This window comes from Mytilus galloprovincialis, chromosome 3, assembly GCF_965363235.1.
Source record: "Mytilus galloprovincialis chromosome 3, xbMytGall1.hap1.1, whole genome shotgun sequence".
Lineage (NCBI taxonomy): Eukaryota > Metazoa > Mollusca > Bivalvia > Mytilida > Mytilidae > Mytilus > Mytilus galloprovincialis.
This window is the reverse complement of record NC_134840.1, coordinates 39,824,514-39,843,860: the sequence shown is the minus strand read 5'-3', so window position 1 is coordinate 39,843,860 and position 19,347 is coordinate 39,824,514. Positions and strand designations below refer to the sequence as shown.

General features: G+C 32.2%; 1 protein-coding gene across 4 annotated transcripts in view; it reads right to left on the bottom strand.

Annotated features, from left to right (window-relative positions):
* Positions 1 to 7,092: 7,092 nt before the first annotated feature.
* Positions 7,093 to 19,347, bottom strand: part of LOC143067915 (uncharacterized) — a 33,118-nt gene continuing 20,863 nt past the window's right edge. For 2 of the 4 annotated variants that reach the window (XM_076241540.1, XM_076241541.1), the window contains exons 2-5: positions 16,219 to 16,249; positions 14,782 to 14,925; positions 9,861 to 10,106; positions 7,093 to 7,677 (exon numbers count right to left, since the gene is read on the bottom strand). In XM_076241540.1, the coding sequence (XP_076097655.1) occupies positions 7,637 to 7,677; positions 9,861 to 10,106; positions 14,782 to 14,925; positions 16,219 to 16,249 (462 nt within the window). In that variant the 3' untranslated portion in view covers positions 7,093 to 7,636. Of the gene's footprint in view, positions 7,678 to 9,860; positions 10,107 to 14,781; positions 14,926 to 16,218; positions 16,250 to 16,404; positions 16,502 to 19,347 lie in introns of those variants that run through there. The other 2 variants (XM_076241542.1, XM_076241543.1) reach the window with 2 other exon arrangements.

Here is a 19,347-nt window from a genome sequence, read left to right as displayed (position 1 = left end):
GTTTAGAGGATTTCTCATCCTTTTATACAAGATTGTTGTTTCTTTCTTGAACTTTTGAGATTCGTCTATTTTATCGTAGATTTGCTTTGAGTAACTAAAAGCGAATGGAAAAAGAGAGACAACTATAGTTGTGATATTTGTTAGATAACATAATGAGAGTCAATAAAAACGCAACACCAAGGTATGTTTTCAGTTTAATAAAAAAAAAAATCTAACAAAGGGGCTTTCATAACCAACCAGTGTAAGATTGTGATGACCTCATACAATTTTGATGTCACTAGATTTCTAAATTCCACACTCATTTAAAAAAAAAGGAATTGTTCTCTTGATGGTTGAATTCAATCATAGTTACCTCTACAACAAGTAATAAAACAGTGATGAATGATCAATTATCAGTAGTATTAGATCCAGTGTGATTATATCAAAATTAAAATCCGAGTTTTACTTTTCTTCCCTATGAGACTATGGGAAGAGTGAAAGTGCAATTGCCTAAATATGTCTAAAATAAATAAGACATGTGTCTTCGTGATCTGAGATCTAAACTACAAGAGTTGTCGTCTGATCAGTAAATGAGCCGATTGAGTCGGATTCCAGATTGTCACTGAGTGGAAATTTGCAGTGCGAGTATTACAAACATAGTTAGAATAGCTTATCCTGTTCAAGCATCAAATTTCGTCGTTTTGTAGAGAAGACGTATGATATACAGTTGTTGTCCGTCTGTCGTCAACTCTTCGATATTAATTCAAAAACACTTTCGCCAATTTTTTATGAATCTTTGCTGAACTGTTTTATCCATTGAAAAAAGCTCCGTTTACATTTTTATAAATTTAGATGTTATTTTTCAATATTGTAGGATATTTTTCATACAAAAATAGGGGACTTTCCAGTTTAACACAATAACTCAACAATTATTTTGAAACTTTGGTGAATGTTTGTATATATTGTAGGGATATCAACGAGTACTCGAGTATCGGATACCAAAGTAATACTCGACTAATCTGTGTCCTTTGGGATATTGGTCTTTTCATACTATTAATTTCTTGAGAACATCCCTCGGGAAATTAAATAGTAATCACGGATTAGTATTAAAGTGTAAAAACATATACATTTGTTTGATGTTGATCATTTAAAATGCCGCCGAAATTTTCTGATTGGAAATATTTTAAACTCAGTATTAAAGGTAAAACCGTAAAATGTCAACTTTGTGAAGTTTCGCTGACTAGTGTGGGGAAACTACAAACATGTTAAATCATATAAGAACTAAACATCTTACCGAAGAAAAAAATTATGCTAAAACCGACAGCAAGACGGCAATAACGAGTTTTGTAAATTCTCCGCGGAAGGTAAATAATGTACTTCATGAAAACATAACCATGGCTATAACTAATATGATTGTGAAAGACTATCTACCACTGCGTATCGTATAAGGAGAAAGATTTCTGAATCTGATGAACACTGTGATCCCAGATTATCAAGTACCATCGCGGAACACAATCAGATCTAGGATAGATAATTTGCACGATGAACAAAAGAACAATCTAAATAGAGAATTGAAAAAAACTAATACATGGACTTCTACGTCGAATAACATTTATTTAACAGTTACGGAACGCCATATAACAGAAAATTGGGAAAGAAGAATAACGTATTGTGTACCCATGAAATGCCGGAGAAACACACTGGATTAAATATTGCAGAAAAGTTACAATCCATTGCCAGTGAATTTGACATTATAACTTAAACAGATACTGGTGTACACGATAATACGCTTAATATGAAAAATGTAGGTAGCAGATGCCCTGAATGGGGTGATTTAGGCTCTAAAATTATGCATTAAACCTTCAATTTAGCTAGGTTCTGTGTCCAAGATCGTAGCTAAAGGACATTAGCTGCTGAGATGGGAAAACGACAGAAACTGTTCAATGCACCACAACACGAATCAATACAGGACGTGATAACAAGATGGAACTCAATTCAACTCATGATTGAACGCCCAGTCGAGCAGAGACGAGTTCTGACGATATCGTTCTAGACCCCTCGTGTACAAAGAAACAAGACATGGTACTGTTATTAAAAGTTCGAATAAAGTGTCGGATGTTTCCACCGTTTTGAAGGATTTTTCTAATGTTACAAAGTACATGTCTACTGAACAGCATATTTCCACTTCGCAAATCTACCCTATCGTGTGTGGGTTACTGGAGAAAAGTTTGAATTCCAGTGATACCGACAACTCGGTTGTTCGTCAAGTTAAAAGTACACTTGCTGACGAAATCAAACAGCGATTTAAACCCACCGACGATAATATTGGAAATCAAACACCAATTGTGGCATCTATCTTGGATCCTCGTTATAAACGCTTAACCTTTCTGGACAAAAATCAAAGTTAAACAGATGGTGATGCATTGGAGTCAAAGCTAGATGACATTTTGTTAAATAAAATATCAGTGACTGAAAAAAATTCTTAGGATTGCAATGACGCACCAAAACCTAACCGACAACGAAGACCAAGCGCAATTGATTTCCTAATTTACGAATCTCCGGGAAAATCAGAAATGGATAACGATGAACTCAATAATTCTTATGTCGCTGAAAAACGAATCCCCGAGACGAATCCGTTACAGTGGTGGGCTTCAAATGAGAACAGTTACCCTAGGCTAACAATTCTTGCAAAGATTTTATCAGTCATTTCCGCAAAATCGGTATCGTCCGAAAGAAATTACATTCCTATTATATTGACATAAATTCAGTTTTGATTGTAACAGATTTCTGATTTTTTCATCTATCTCTTGAAATATTGAAACTATATGTATAAAAGCTGGGAATGTTACAATTTTTAAACAATAATACAAACCGAGGAGTTGTCATATAACTTTGGCGACTTGATAACTTTCAATTTCTATGTAGCACATTTTTGAAACACCTGCCTATGTTTATATATCTCCTAGTTAATATGATAACCAGGGGCTTGTATTTAAATCATGACTTCCTTGATATAGTGTTGCTGCTCACAATGAAACTATTAAACAAAGATATCCAAATGGTGAAGTTGAAATCATTCCTTCGTCGATCTGACGGATGCTATCTCATGTTGGTTGACCGCTACGGAATATATGCTTACAAGATGACGACGGATATGTTCAGATTGTCGTGATTACAATCCTGCCCCCATTTCCCCGAATAAGACTTACAAAATAAGACTTATCACGATGTTTTACTAACACGACCAACACCACGGGTGCCACATATGTAGCAGGATCTGCCTACCCTGCCACAGCACCTGAAATCAAATCAAGTTTTTGGTATTGTGCGTATTTTTTACTCAAAAATCATTTTTTATGTTGTGTTTTGTGAACTGTTGTTTCAGCTTTAATTTTCTATGTTTTGTTTTGTGTACTATTGTGAATATCGGTACGCTAGTGTTGCATCTAACCAAAACTGGCTGTAATATTCCCGACGATTGTCCCTGGCAAAGCAGGATGCATGTTTTTGCTTATATTTTTGTTTTATTGGAGTTCATTCTTAATCAAAATTTTAGTTTTTCTCGCATAATGCACATGTTTAACTATTTGGCGATATACCTTGTGAAAACATTAACCAGAAAATGATAATTAAGGATCTGCCATCAAAAATTATAAAATTTTCTCGAATGCTTCCAAAGCAGCAAATTAAGATATAAGATAAAAGACAACAATTGACGAGACTCTTTAATTGAGACGGACATACACATGAACCCTTCCCCATTTAATCTCTAATAAAAGAATATGCAATAAATTGCACGAAATGTAGTTTACTTTAAAACAACGGTGTACAGATAGCATATAAAATATGTTAATTACCAATGAAATATCGGATCAAAGAATGTTAGTAGTTAATGTTTGTCATATCTGCATCAAATGCGTTTAATAACAAATCTGTTTTTAAATAGAAAAGTACACCGTTTCTCGTGATTTGTTTGTTATTTGTTTCATAAACATTGTTAGATTTACACACATTACAATACATCATCATCATATTTTTGAAAACCAGTCTTTGTTGGTTTTCTTAACTTTTGATTTGTTAATATCTTCTTTCTCATTATATTGTCTTTTATATTTTATGTGTTTCCTTTGGCTAATTTTTAATCGTCTCCCTTGGGCATTTGTTTATTATTTATTTTGAAAAGAAATATCAGATAATATTGCTATTTATAAGAAAATGTATTTGAAAAGATATGCTGTTATTTGATATTTCAAATTGTTACTTGACAACTGTCAAATTTGTTAAATTCAAATTAACCCAAATTCACAGGTTTGTGTGTTCAAGCGTTATCTTTATGCAGTTTTTGGACACTTTTGTGGTGTTATTTCCAGCTTATTGTTCATTACATTTTGGTTCTCTTATATCTGAATTTGAGAACGACGGATCAGAAATAAGAATTTCATAATGACAAAAATATATATGTATAATTAAAAACCAATTGTTCAGAGAACAATTGAAGGTCTTTCCACATGAAAGAAATTTTGAAAAGGAGCTAGTTACTATATACTGATGCGATACATAAGTAGTTTTGATATACTTTTGAGTGAAATAAGGGAGATAATTTGCTACTTCCGGTGAAGTAAATGTCTATTCCGGTCTCATATGATAGCTTGTTTCACACTGATTCCAAAAATATATAGTTTATATATACTTTAGCCTTAAATCAGGAGCAAATTGGCAACTTCCGGTTGATCGAAAGTCATTTCTAGTCTTGAGCGATAGGTTAATGTATTTAAATGACAACATATATGAATTCCGACTACTTTTTCATGAAAAAGTGCAAAAATTGCAACTTCCGGTTCTCTCAAGGTCATTTTCGGTTGTCATTTTTCAAGGTCATATGTCACCCAACCTTTTGTAAAAGGTGATATAGCTCTATAATGAACCAAGTTGAAGAAATAATCAATTAACCTTATAATTAAACATTTCAGGAACAGTAACTCCTATAAGATGTCATTGGATTGTTTCAGACCAAATGTAACATATCTTCATTACAACAAAGCAAACAGTTTACACTTGTTCTTTTATATATATGTTTAAAAGTGTTTGAAAAATGCTAAAATAAGCAAACGTCGAAATTTAGAATTTGACCTTGACCTTTGACCTTGACCTTGACCTTGACCTTATTTTTTTAAGTTAGGACCTAGGGACTTTAAATTAAAATGTTTCAGGGTTATACGGTTAAAGGTTTATGAGTTAAAAAAACATACGGACAAATTTATTGTGTAAAGGTAGATAACTCCTATAAAATTTCATCAAATCGCTTTGATTCAAATTAGCTAAAAATTCCTGAGGATGTTACGAACAATTTGTAAAAAGAATTTTGTTAGAAAAGTGGAAAGACCTAAATATGTCGTTCTTCCTATGAATCTTGTATTCTAAATGAATTATCTTATGATTTGATACATCTGTATTTTAAACCATGAAAAAAAAAACAAAATAAATTGTGCGGTATACTTATTTTATGTACAACAATAGTTTATGACGTTCAATGTACCTGATAAACTTCTTAAAAAGAGTGACATTGAAAAAGAACATATAAGAAAATTTTCTCAACGATTAAATAAGAGCGACAGTATTTAACCCATGTTTAAATCTCTTAAATTAACCCTATGTATGTGTATATTTTATTCTGAGTAAAGCCGGATAGTGAATCACATCACACCTCATGCACTAAGCTTTGTACAAGAAATGAATTTGAATAACATTCAAAAATTCGGTAATAAATAAGGAGATGTAGCATGATTAGCAAATGACATAAATTGAAGCATTTATAACAGGTGTCATGACATAACAACACGTGGAGCAATTCAGACGAATATAAAAAATAAACATAAAATAAACTTGACAGGAATCCGGGTTTAGGCTTCTTGAAACAATTGTTGTATTATCTCATAGGATCATATATCAAAATCAGTGTGAATCCATGATAGCAGAAATAATGGGTTTGATTTGTTAGATGTAAATTTAAACATAAATGACAAAAGAAGATAACACAAAATATCCGAATCAAAATTCTAACATACATGCTTTTAAAAACAGATTGACAGTGTTTAAAGTCATAAGAAACCTCAAATTAAAAAAAAAAAATGCATATGTTTTTTTATAACTCAATGGATAGTTTACATTATAAAACTTACATATACTTTTTTCTGAAGAAAATTCTTTAATTTATTCATATTTAGAAGAAGTTTACTTTATTTTAATTGCTTCCTTCCAGGAAGCAATTCCCCCTACATATTTTCCGTATGCAAAGTGACCTCAGTGTGACCCATCTCGTAAAAATCCGGTGATCGCAATACGCATGGGTGTCCTTAAAATAAACTATTATCTGAATTTACATGTTAAACACGTTCTCAATTTCCATGCGTTTTTGTTGATTTTTTGTTGATTGTTGACAAACAAGTGACAATCGCTAAACTTCGGCTTCAAAATACGAACTTTAATTACCTGCCATATTTTCACAACACTGACCGATTGAAAAAAAAATTGACGAATATACGAAATTTATGCGAAAAAAAATGAAAAATTCTTGAACAGAAGACTAAGTTTATGATGCTTGTATGCATTGGTTCAAGAATTGGAAGAATATTATTTTTCACCGGTCACTCGTGTCTTATGACTTTAAGACAATTTTTTTTTCCTTTTTATCATTATTTCTGATTCGTATACAGCATAATCACGTTATATTCTTGAATATCTAAGTGGAATTTGTCGCTGGAATTAAACAGTTATTAATCACTCAAACTGGCAATCTAAAAAAACATAAAGCATTGTAAGCTGAATGGTCTAGGTCGTTAGACACAGTTCAAGCTTAGTTACCAGGATGTCCGAGACGACCAGCCTCTGCTCCTATTCATAAAAGTCGCAAACCAGGTGGTGAAACAACACATTTGTGGGGGTTGAGGATTAAAACGACAAACTGTCATTATCAAGGTGACCACACTACCACGAGATCAACTAGACGGGTATTATAAACAGGAAAACGTATTTTTAGTCAAAGGCATTTATCTGGCTTTATTCTAGATTGGAAGGCGCTATATGTTTTTTTGAGTGCAAATTAATAGCAAGCTGTGAGGTGTTAAAGCTTTTGTTTATTATAAATTGTACAAAAAAGTCCCGATTTTGAACCAAACAAGTAATATTTTATTCTTTCTACAACTGTACGCATCTGCTCAACTTGCATAAATTTTCATATATACACATTAACATACATAATGTTGGTGAATGACAATATATAGTTAATAAAGATGAACAGCCATTTCGTGGTACAATGTAGCAATATGAAGAAAAGAAGATTGTCTTATTCAAATCGCTGCTGCACTGGATTGCAACACTCAAAAACACAAAACAGAAACACATTCCTAGATACCGGTAGTTCGTTGTAATAGAGTATATTGATGTTTTCCGAATTTACGATTTCATGAAACTGAAACAATTCAAAAGATGTCCTGCTGTTTGGCACTTCTTATGTCAGTTGAGTGTCTGGACAACAGATATGACGTATAACTTTTAATGATATTAGGTCACGAATATCATGAATAAGAATGTTGAAGTAGTTGGCTGGTGTGTACTTTTCTTTTTATTCCATATTTCTATCACATTGCTGGTAAAAATATCACATCAAAGGGTATTTTGTGCACATCAACTTCACAAATTCTGCAACAAAATGATATATAATTATGTTGATTAATAAAGAAAGAGAAACCACACTGTCTAGATTGCTAGTACATAATATCGCGTCGAAGATTTCATTATTGCCTTCACTAATTCTATTTGTATCGCTGCCAGAGAAAGAAATGTCGTGAACGTTTGCTGTAAAGATTTACTGTCATTAATTAAATGAAAACACATTTCGTTAATGAACTACTGTTTGGTATTATAATTAACCTCTTCGAACGTGCCAGACAGAAACTTTTTCTAATAGTTAGTACTAAGAAACTGTCAACAACTAAGACAAAACAAAAGCTGATAAACTTATCAGCATGATGCTTAGAATAACATTACAAGGAAGATAGGAACACTTGTGTAAAGAAATAATTGACACAAGTCAGCCAACCGTTTGATTTGGTACACAGGTCTTGCAGTACGTGTGTCTTTGTAACGAACAAATAATTAAAACCGAACCATCACTGAAATAATTTTAATTGAATATGCAGTTTGTGTTCCGTCCTTTAGGGACACCATTGTTAACACCATTGCATTCAAAACAGAAACATAAGATTTGTTCTTTTCAAATTTGTTATTCATTTACGGGTAATGGAGTTTTGTTTCTTAATCATTATGTTTGTATTTTGAAGGACTTTGCCATCACTTACGCTTATAAGATAAAATCGCTGGAGATATTATTAAAATTTTGTTTTGTGATTGATTATATTTATTTAATAATAAGTTCATTCGTATTGTAATATTAATTTAATAATAAGTGCATTCGTATTGTAATATTAATTTAATAATAAGTTCATTCGTATTGTAATATTTATTTAATAATAAGTTCATTCGTACTGTAATCATTTTTTAAAATGATTAAATAGTATTTAGTCCCTAACCATTTAACTAAATAATCATTTGATTCTGAAAATAAACAACAATTTTTCAAATAGAAAATTATCGTTAGTGTTTTGCTCCTCAGCAGAACAATTGATAACTAATAGTTTAAGCGTTCCTTTAAGATGTTTTAGATTAACATTAATTTGTACAGTTATCACTTCACAAAAAAAAAACAAAGTAATTAGATTTCACCAAAATGAAATATTCAATAATTTAAATAACCCTAAAATAATTTTGTACTCTTAGGAATTTTATTCAGCAGCAAACGACAAAAAAGTATGTTCACTGAAAAGAACGGTGCATGCTGAAATAAACATTAAATTTCTAGCGTGAGCCACCACTACTTCGTGTAGAGTTACCCTTAATCGATTAAAACTGTCCTACTTAAGCTTATGGTTTAATGCTCTGAAACGTTTAACTTATTTGGATTTGCTTATTTTTTTATGCTGAGCCGAGAACTACCTACGTAAGTTTCTATAACAGAAATTCGTATTGTGCGCATCGTAATAAAATCATAGGTGTGCATCTTTTTTGGTTTATTTGTTAAATTTAAGTTATATGTTTTGACGTGTACTTCCATATTCTGAGAATTTTTTTTTTTCGATTTGCCTAACTACTATTTCACAATTCTATCATTACTTTGGAATCTGACGGTTCTGTCATTGATTGACAGAACAGCCAGAAAGCGAACTAACTGTTATATACGAAAGTTTGATTGACAGAACAGCCAGAAAGCGTACTAACTGTTATATACGAAAGTCTATACATCAAACCCACAATCGAATCTATTTTAAGCGTTACCAAGGGCAAACAAATTTCTGACGATCATAGAAATTGATATTCCGAGAAGTAGGCATTTGATAAAAGATTGAATTTAGCAATTGAAAAACATGAAATGGCTTTGCTCATTGTTGAAGGCCGTACGGTGACCTAAAGTTGTCAATTTCTGTGTCGTTTGAAGAGAAGAGTTGTCTAACAAAACGTTCATATAGTTTGCTTTTAAATATGAAATTTATATATGTATGAAAATTCCTGACTTCGTGTCTGTTTCAATATGTTATTTGGTTGCAACTTTGGATAATGTCTCTTGAAAACTCTCCAATACTTGTTCTCGATGAATTCATTAATACCTCGTGGTTTTATTGAGGACTCACTATGTGTTTTAAACTGATGTTCAGTGAAATACATTTTTGAATATGAATTCTGATCAAATGATGTAGTTTGTTTTCATATTCCAATAGTTACGACTGTAATGCAACTTTCGTATGAACTACTATTTCCAATAACTTTACCTTCGTAATTCATTCTTCCGTCGTAATCAACATCAACTTCTTTAATCATTTCTTCAACTTCATCTAATGTTAATTTCTCACCAAGATTCATCATACACAATCTAAGTTCATCAGCGTCAATGTAACCATTGCCATCCCGGTCAAACATTTTAAACGCCTCTTTTAAGGCTAGTTCGTGATCCTCTTCATCGAGGTCTTTACTCATCACAACCTCTAAAAAGTCTTCAAATTCAACTGAACCCGTTCCTACAAAATATGTGATTTGGAGTAATAAAGAAATGCATATTTATTCAACTGGCATGACAGATATGATGGCCGCATTAGTTGTTACCGTTCAGTTGTAACTTTTAATGTTTTTTTATAGTGAGTACATCGGATTTTATGAAGATAGAAAATTGAAAATGGCAATTACGAATGCGTCAAAGAGACAACAACCCGACCAAAAAGCAGAAAGCAGCTCAAGGCAACCAATGGGTCTTCAACACAGCGAGAATATCCGCAACCGGATGCAAGCTTTAGATGACCCCTAAACAAAAATATGGACGTCACACTACACTCCGAAACCCACAAATATTTTTTTTTTAAAACATACAAGACAAACAAAGGCCAGAGATTTGCGACGGGGTTAAACATGTTTCAAGAGATACCAACCCTCCTCTATACCTCTAGCCAATGTAAAATAAATAAACAACCAGCATTACGCACAGTAAAACTCAGTTCAAAAGAAGTCCGAGACCGATGTTACAATAGGAAAAAGAAGAAACTAAGCAAAATGACAATGAAACATAAATTAAAAAAAGGACTAAAAGCAGTTACTGAATTGCCAACTCTAAACCCCAATTAAACTGATTGAAAGATATTTTCGTCAGAGGTAAATGAACCACAAGCCCTCCAATTAAGAGTTTAGAATCATAATATCGTAAAATATACGAGAAGAACATAATTCTGATCATGCCAAAAACTAGTTGAAGAAGAAATGTGTTTTTTTCCGATGTAAATACCATACGAGTGAATCAATATTAATACAAAAAGTGCTATCTTAAATGACCCGACAACAATATCGTAACTATATCCATTCTGAATAATTTTGTTTACAGGTTTGTTTAACTATTGAGGTGAATGGCGACATTTTTGTGCATTGTGTGGAATAATATTCAGATTGAATGCGATATACCTGAACGTATAAGATGTGTGCATGTTGATTTATATTTACGAATGGTGTTTCTATTATCGATGATAAAATTAAGTAAATGTTTGTGATATTTAAAACCTTGATGTAATCGTATTTCAGTAATAAAGAGATTTATTTTTGTAAAAATCCATGACGTTATTACATACACGAGCATAAGATGGTGACAAGGGAATGACAAAATGAATAGTTAACAATATGGAATGACAAATCACCCAGATTATAGTATATTTTGGTATTACATTTCCCGTTAAAGAGACTGAAAACGACACTGCATAAACATATTTTATCGTCGCTATCATCAATAATGTGTCTACTCATTTACGACATGTTTTCACGGTCTTCGATCTTAAAAAACCAGAATAATCGCTTGATCTGAAAATATATCGATTATCTCTCATTCCCGATTGTAACATTTTGACTGAATGTACTTTCGCATAACGGGTGATGCACGCATAGACGATACATACGTCGATCTATCGGTCGTCCAACAGTATATAATGCTGTTCAGCTCTGAATAAAATTATATTTCACGGCTTTGTGACGTCAAATAAGTTGAACCGGACATATCACCGACGTCATAATGTTTGAACCGTCGTTAATAAGTATGACCCGATGATAATAAAGTTTGACCCGAACTTATCAATAATAGTTATCAAAGGTACCAGGATTATAATTTGTACACCAGACGCGCGTTTCGTCTACATAAGACTCATCAGTGACGCTAATATCAAAATATTTATAAAGCTAAACAAGTACAAAGTTGAAGAGCATTGAGGACTTAAAATTCCAAAAAGTTGTGCCAAATACGGCTAAGGTAATCTATGCCTGGGATAAGAAAATCAGGAAATTTATAAAAATGACATCATTATTGATATTCATGTCAACACCGAAGTGTTGACTACTGGGCTGGTGATACCCTCGGGGACGAAACGTCCACCAGCAGTGGCATCGACCCAGTGGTGTAAATAGTTATCAAAGGTACCAGGACTATAATTTAATACGCCAGACTAAAATAAACTCATCATAGACACCAGGTTTGAAATTACGTTTCGTCTACAAAAAACTCATTAGTGACGCTTGAATAAAAAAATAAGTTTAAATAAAGTACGAAGTTGAAGAGCACAAAAACGTCTTCCGGTTAGATGATCAAACAAAAAACCGCTTGTTTTTAGCATGCAAAATACTCTATTACACGCCAATAGATCGATTATCTTGTAGTCTGCTTGTGGGTATTGTAGATTAACAGTTGCTCAACCCAATACAAAGCTTTTTAAAACTCGTTCGCTACGCTCACTCGACAGACAGATCAATATTGTGACTTGTAGCTGATATTGTATAATAAAAGTACGCAGACAACCTGATATCGGTACGCATTTTTATTCGAGATAACAGATAAACAGATATGAGATCTTACTGGAATTACATCGAGAACATGATAAACGAGCCAGAAAACCTAAAAACGTGTAGTTACATCAACACATGAAAAATGAGAGTGCAGGCATTGCAGCATTAAGAAAAGATGGCATACTTACTGATAACACCGACGAAAAGGCCAATATACTAAACAACTAATTTCAGAAGGTATTCTCCACAGAAACATCCAGTGAAACAATACTTGACATGGGAATTTATAACCATCCAAAAATGAACAACATACATATTTCAGAGAGAGGCACACTGAAACTCTTAGAAAAAGATTAACCCACACAAGGCCACATGGCCAGATGGCGTATATGGGCGTGTCCTTAAAGAACTTAGTACTGACATAGCACCCATAATAACATTTATCTTCAAAAAATCCCTGAACACAATGTATGCCCAGTATTTCAAAAGGGAGATTAACATAATCCTATCAACTACAGGCCTTTATCACTAATATGCATCCTATGTTAGATCATGGAGCACATATTAGCAAGTAACATCATGGCACATCTAGAAAATAACAACAATCTACATGATCCTCATCATTGGGTCCGCTCCTCAAGATCTGGCGAAACCCAGTTAGTATCATTCATACAAGAACTTGCAAAATATAACAATGATAACATTCAACCTGACGTAATTGTAATGGACTTTGCCAAAGCATTCGACAAAGTCCCTCACGAAACGCGCGTCTGGCGTACTAAATTATAACCAAGACAGCACTCGCACCCTCAAAGTGGAAAGGGATTAATATAAGTTGCAAAACTTGTTTCCCGATCCACTATAAATAAATATGTTTAAACTAAACTCACAGTCACTCATTCAGGGACATACAGGCAAACGAAATTATCATTCTATCCAAGGACAATCATCCAATTGAACCTAAAAAGATTATCAGTTATTGATGTCCAATGCACCACAGTTGAAGCCTTCCTACATCTTTTCTCAACCAATACTACACCATATAATTGTAAAACCTTGTAAATAGTTTTATTTTATATGCACAGTGAAAATAAAAAACAAGTTATTATTTCTTTATTTATTTTTGATCTAAATATATATTTGTAAATTTTACCCACGTATGTATGGCACATAATCATCAATATCATGATGGAGTGCGGAAACTGAGAGAAGAGAAGAAGCATCCGGTCTAGCTCTTTCGGGTTTATACTTTGACTTGTATCATCTTAGTCGATTTAAGAGATTTGACAAATATTAAAACAAATTGATTCGAATTTAATCTATAGTATTGCAACCGGCTCCAAACTTTTGCAAATAAAGAAAAAAATTAATATTTGGCAAAATGACCCGATTTTAGAAAGTACCCCTTTGACATAAGACACGAGTTTAATTAATAAGATGTTTTGACACAAAATGTCACACAAAATTGTATTTTCAAGAGCCCGTATCCTATCTTCTATTTTGTTCAAATGTTAAAGTGTTCCGAGGCTCAAAACATACTATTTTCACTAAATGTTGGCTGTACTTTGCTGTTTATTTGAGAAAAAGTATTTGTCATTGAGGTTGAATTCTATAAAAAAAATAATCTTTTACGTGTACTTAAAGTGTTGAACCGAAATAAAACTAGACAGTAAATTTTGTGTCATGGGTAATTTTCAGAAAATAAAACCAAATCACTGATCTTATCCAAAGCCATTAAAAATCGGCTAACAGCAGATAGAAATATAGTTAAGGTGTCAGACCACCAATAACTCCCTCCAATTTAGAACGTATGTAAAAGTAGCCCTACTCTGACACAAAATAGAGCTTTTGATGTCCTTGTTTACTTGAACTAAAAGACAAATTTGCAGAAATGAAACTTTTGGTAAAAGAGAAATATATCTAGACCATTTTGAGCCAAAATTTACTTGTCTATGAGATTGCATTAAAAATTGCGGATTAATGCGCTCCATAGTATAATTTAAGATTTCCAGAAAACCAGTGATTATTTTTAGAGTACCTCTGTTCAAAAGTCAGTTATTTTGTTAGAAGGCTTTAAAGGTATGGTGAAAATTGGCATGTAGAAAGCTGATACATGTAACATTCATGATATACCTGGTTTCTATGAAGTTAAACTTAAGGTAAAATATTTAGAAAGCTGTGAAAATTGCAAAATTTGGTTGAACAGATAGGAATTTTTAATTGGTGGTCTGACACCTTTAAAAATATGAAGGTCCATGTAAATAAAATCTTAGGCAATTAAATTGCGTTTTTACTTTTCAGTTTGCAATCTTCAGATAAAATCTACGCCTTGCATTTTAGTAACGACTATTTTGACACCAAACTCTCTGAAACTGTTTTACTCACTGTCATGATCAACTTCGTCAATCATTTCTTGAATCTCGAGTTCTGTTGGGTTGTGTCCCAAAGATCTAAGTATGACACCTAGTTTATGTGTAGATATAACGCCATCATGGTCTTTATCGTACAAATTAAACGCTTCTCGATATTCTGTAATATAAAGTTTTACATATTAAAATAAATATATTGCAAATTACGTTTGTCTAAAGGTATCTTTTAATTGAATGATGTTTTTGCATTTCATCAAGCAATAGGGAAAAGTTGTTGAGCTTTAACGTGCATGTAGGATACCTCTGAAGTATTATATCTCTGTTGTTTACCCCTGTTCTGTGACAATCAAGCGAGTTCGTCTTTCCAATTGTCAACTTTTCACTTCTCAGCAGTAACATACCTGTGCAACATGCATGTGTTTGCGGATAAATTTTAAGGTACAAGAAACGTCGTCTGCTATTTAAGTTGACTAATTCATTCAATTTCCTCAAGTTTGAGATATGAACATGTGTGTTTAATTTAAATCTGCCAAATTTTCATTTTTCAAAGTCAAAATCTTCGTTAATAGTTGGCTTTTGTTTTATTTTTTTTCCCCATTTTTTGCACTGTTGATGTTAATTGGAGGTCATTGAGTCAGTTCAAATTGTTCACATTCTTGTGAGGCAACTCAGTTGTATATATATTTAGAATGAAATTCAAAACAGTGTGGCTGTGGCCATTGAGTGACACATTAAATTCATCCATTGACTGGGACAATTTACTTGAACGTTTGTCTGTAACGACTACTGTTCACGACGTACCTACGATAGACATTTAAACTGTGGGGTCACCAAAGGTTTCTTAACGCCTTTAATTATAAAATAATTCAAAAAATTAATCAGGAATAACCTTTATGTTTTGATTTATATAATTGATATAAATCAAACATCGTGTTATTTCTGATTAGTTTTTCGAATTACTTTATTAAGGTGTTGAGAACCTTTGGTAACCCCATAGTTTAAGTGTCTTTGAAAGTACATAGAGAGCAGTGGTCGTTACATACAAACGTTCACCTAAATTGTCCCAGTCAATGGATGAATTTAATGTGTCAATCAATGGCCACAGCCACACTGTTTTGAATTTCATTCTATTTATTTTTTTTGTGTGCGTGTGTTTTTTTTTTTTTTTTTTTTTTTTTTTTTTTTTTTTTTTTTTTTGTAATGACGGCTATTTAATTGGTCTGCATCATCATCAGGAATGATATAGAAACAAAATTCCTTAGAAAAACTTTGGTCTAATTTACGCAGTTGTTTAAATATTCTGATATTATTAATAAAACAGCACATGACGACGGATAAATGCAAAAAGAAATCAACCAGGTGTCAAAAAAGATATCAACTCTTTGCAATGTGAGTACTTTGAATTGAATAAAAAGAAGCACGACACAAAACATAAGTAATTTAAGATGTTTACCTCGTACTTTGTCTTCTTGTATTTGGCTTAGCTGAAAAAAAGAACATTCATTAAAAGAGAGGCGAAAGATACCAGATGGACAGTCAAACTCTTCGATCGAAATAAAAACTGATAACGCTGATTAATCTACACTTTAATATTTTCAATTCATTTCTCGTATCTTCAAATTTTCCAATATAAACTTACCTGTGAGAAGAAAAGCAGCTGATGCTTATTTAAAGATGACATTCCACAATTCTGACAATTTATTAATACTTATCATACGTGTTTATCGCATATGGAAAAATGGACAATTGTTTAATTTTATCACACTCAGGATTAATTGGGCAATTCACCCCCGTAATTACAATATACACGTTGAAATTGATTTTCTCAGTCTATATAGAATACTTAGTATATCTGGGTTCATTGCCAGAATAAATTATTGTATACAACATCATTCGTCAGTTTGAATAAGCCTTTAAAACTTTAATACAACACATTTGAAAATAAAAAAAACTAAAACATGTGTAACATTAAGATAAGATCATTTATATAGTTTCTTAAAGTGTCACCATCAATTACAGTATTAATTATACAAAGTCATAGGAACTTAAAATTTAGTGAAAGGATGCTAGCCGAAAACGACTTATGAGACACTGGCATTAAAACAGACATCTAATAGATACATAAACAAGATATCCTTTTTACATGACAAAAGTAATTCGTATATAAAACTAAACAAAAACATATATAAATTCTAGATTACAAGATGATATTGCAGATTTAACTATCCTAGATGCAATGGATTTCCGATTGAAAATTGAAATAACCACATTTTATTTGAATAATATCAACAGCATTTGTTCAAATGAAATTTGTTGCTTTTTACCATACACACTTTTGGTAATGATGATATGATCATTCAAAGACGATCACAATATTTGAAAGTACAAATTAGCAGAAGACATTTACAAAACTTTTGATTTTCTAACCCTGTATACCACCATTCCCCATGTGAAATTTTTAATTTGAAAATACTTCGTTCGACAAAATTATTTTATATTTCTTCCTGTGTGACGTCTACATTAGAGTTGATATGAATGCAGTCACAGGACTTCAAATATTTCAATCATTTATGGGTTGGTTTAAAATACATATATAAGTAAGCAATGGATGTGGTTATTAAATTTGATAGATGCTGTTTGTGCTTTTTGTTAAATATTTGTTTGTTATTGTTCTAATTGAGATTGTGACACAGCGGTGACTGCTGTATCCCTATTTTGACCATTTAATCTAGAATGTCTATTTTATTCACGCATCGTTGTAAATATAATGGAATTTGAAGCGACTGTCATACAAGAGAGAGGTTTAGCGCTATAAACGCAGTTTCATTCCACCATTTTCTACATTTGAAAATGCCTGTACCAAGTCAGGAAAATTACAGTTGTTGTCCATTCGTCTGATGTGTTTTATCATTTGATTTTTCCATATGATTAGGGACTTTTCGTTTTAAATTTCACTCGGCGTTCATTATTATTGTGATTTTACTTTTAACAAGGCCGTGCAACAATAGTTTATGATAAACAGGTTTCCGACTAGCTCCATACACTCTAACTTGTACAACAACCAATAAATAATTCATCAACTGGTAGGTCACAGTCAAAATAATCCATAACAGGACGAAAAACCTATACTAAGGCTTCCGAAAGGTCACACTTAGATTCTATGGGAGGTTGTTGGTTTCATTTCATGTTAGCCGGAGATAAATACTAGTAATCGAACTTAACAAAAGTCAATTAAATATTTCATTATGGTTAATCTCATTCAGTGGGTTTGACAGAAGTTATAAATTAAGATTGGTATTGCAATCTGAACATTTTTTTACCATTTGAAATGTTGAACTAAAAACGTGTATACCCACAGATAATTGCCAACAATATCGTTTATATAATCAATTGTATTTAATTGTTAGTGTTTTTATGATGATACCATTGACATTTGCTAGCATGCATGTAGTATGCCTGTACTACTGTGATCAATACAGTATTAACGTTTTCAATAATTTTACTACAGTTACATTATTCGTAAATATTCTATGCTTTTAAAAAACATGTTTGCAAATTCCTCAGCTAGGACGAAAAGGAAAGATTATCAATGTAGGCTAAAATAATTGAACTCATTTCATTTTTTAATCAGTCGTCCTTGCAAAATGTTTAAATAATAACTTATATTTAATATCTAATATAATCTTACACAATCATCCATTCAAAGTACAATTTGAAGCGTCGTTAAATTCCTAAAAAAGTAGGAACTTAAATATATTTTATCATTATTCAAAAATGTTCATTTATACAAAATATACTTACAGTGCCCGAATGAAATACTACTAAATTAAGGCAACGGTATTATACCGGTGTTCAAAAGTCTTAAATCGAATGAGAGAAAACAAATCCAGGGGAAACACATCAACCAAAGTATAAGAGGTAAACAAAAGAACAACACAAGTGCAACAAAAAAAAAAAAAAAACTCAAACATACATAGAAACGATCTATTTGATAACAACTTCCATATTCCTGACTTGGAACAGGACATTTTAATTTAAAAATATCGCTAAAATGCAACACTACGTGACAGAAATACAGCTCAAAAACACAAGAGCATTCACTACAGAGAAACGCATAAACAAATAATATAATATTCGAGACAACATACAAGCCGCAGCGAACATGTTCCATCAACGACACCACAGGATATCACAAATAGTGACGAGCCTTAAATAACTAACATGCAATTTTACACTTAGTAATGTAATGTAACTGGACTAAACGAGTTATCATCATTCTAAAGATACAAAATGAATGGGTTTCTTATTTCTGTCAATGTAATGACAAATTTCTCAACTTCAATTTACGACACGATTTGAACCCTCTTTTTTGTGTATTGAAATTTATGTATGCACAAGACCGTGTTTGGTACAGTACATGACGTTGCATATTTATATTTACCCGAGAAATGAAACAGCCTATTTTCGATTGTAAATAGGCATGTTTTTATTACTTATGTTCTATTTCTCTATTTCGCAGGTTAAACCGAATTTTAAGCATTCCTTTACTATACACGGCTCAATGACACAAAACACAACAATT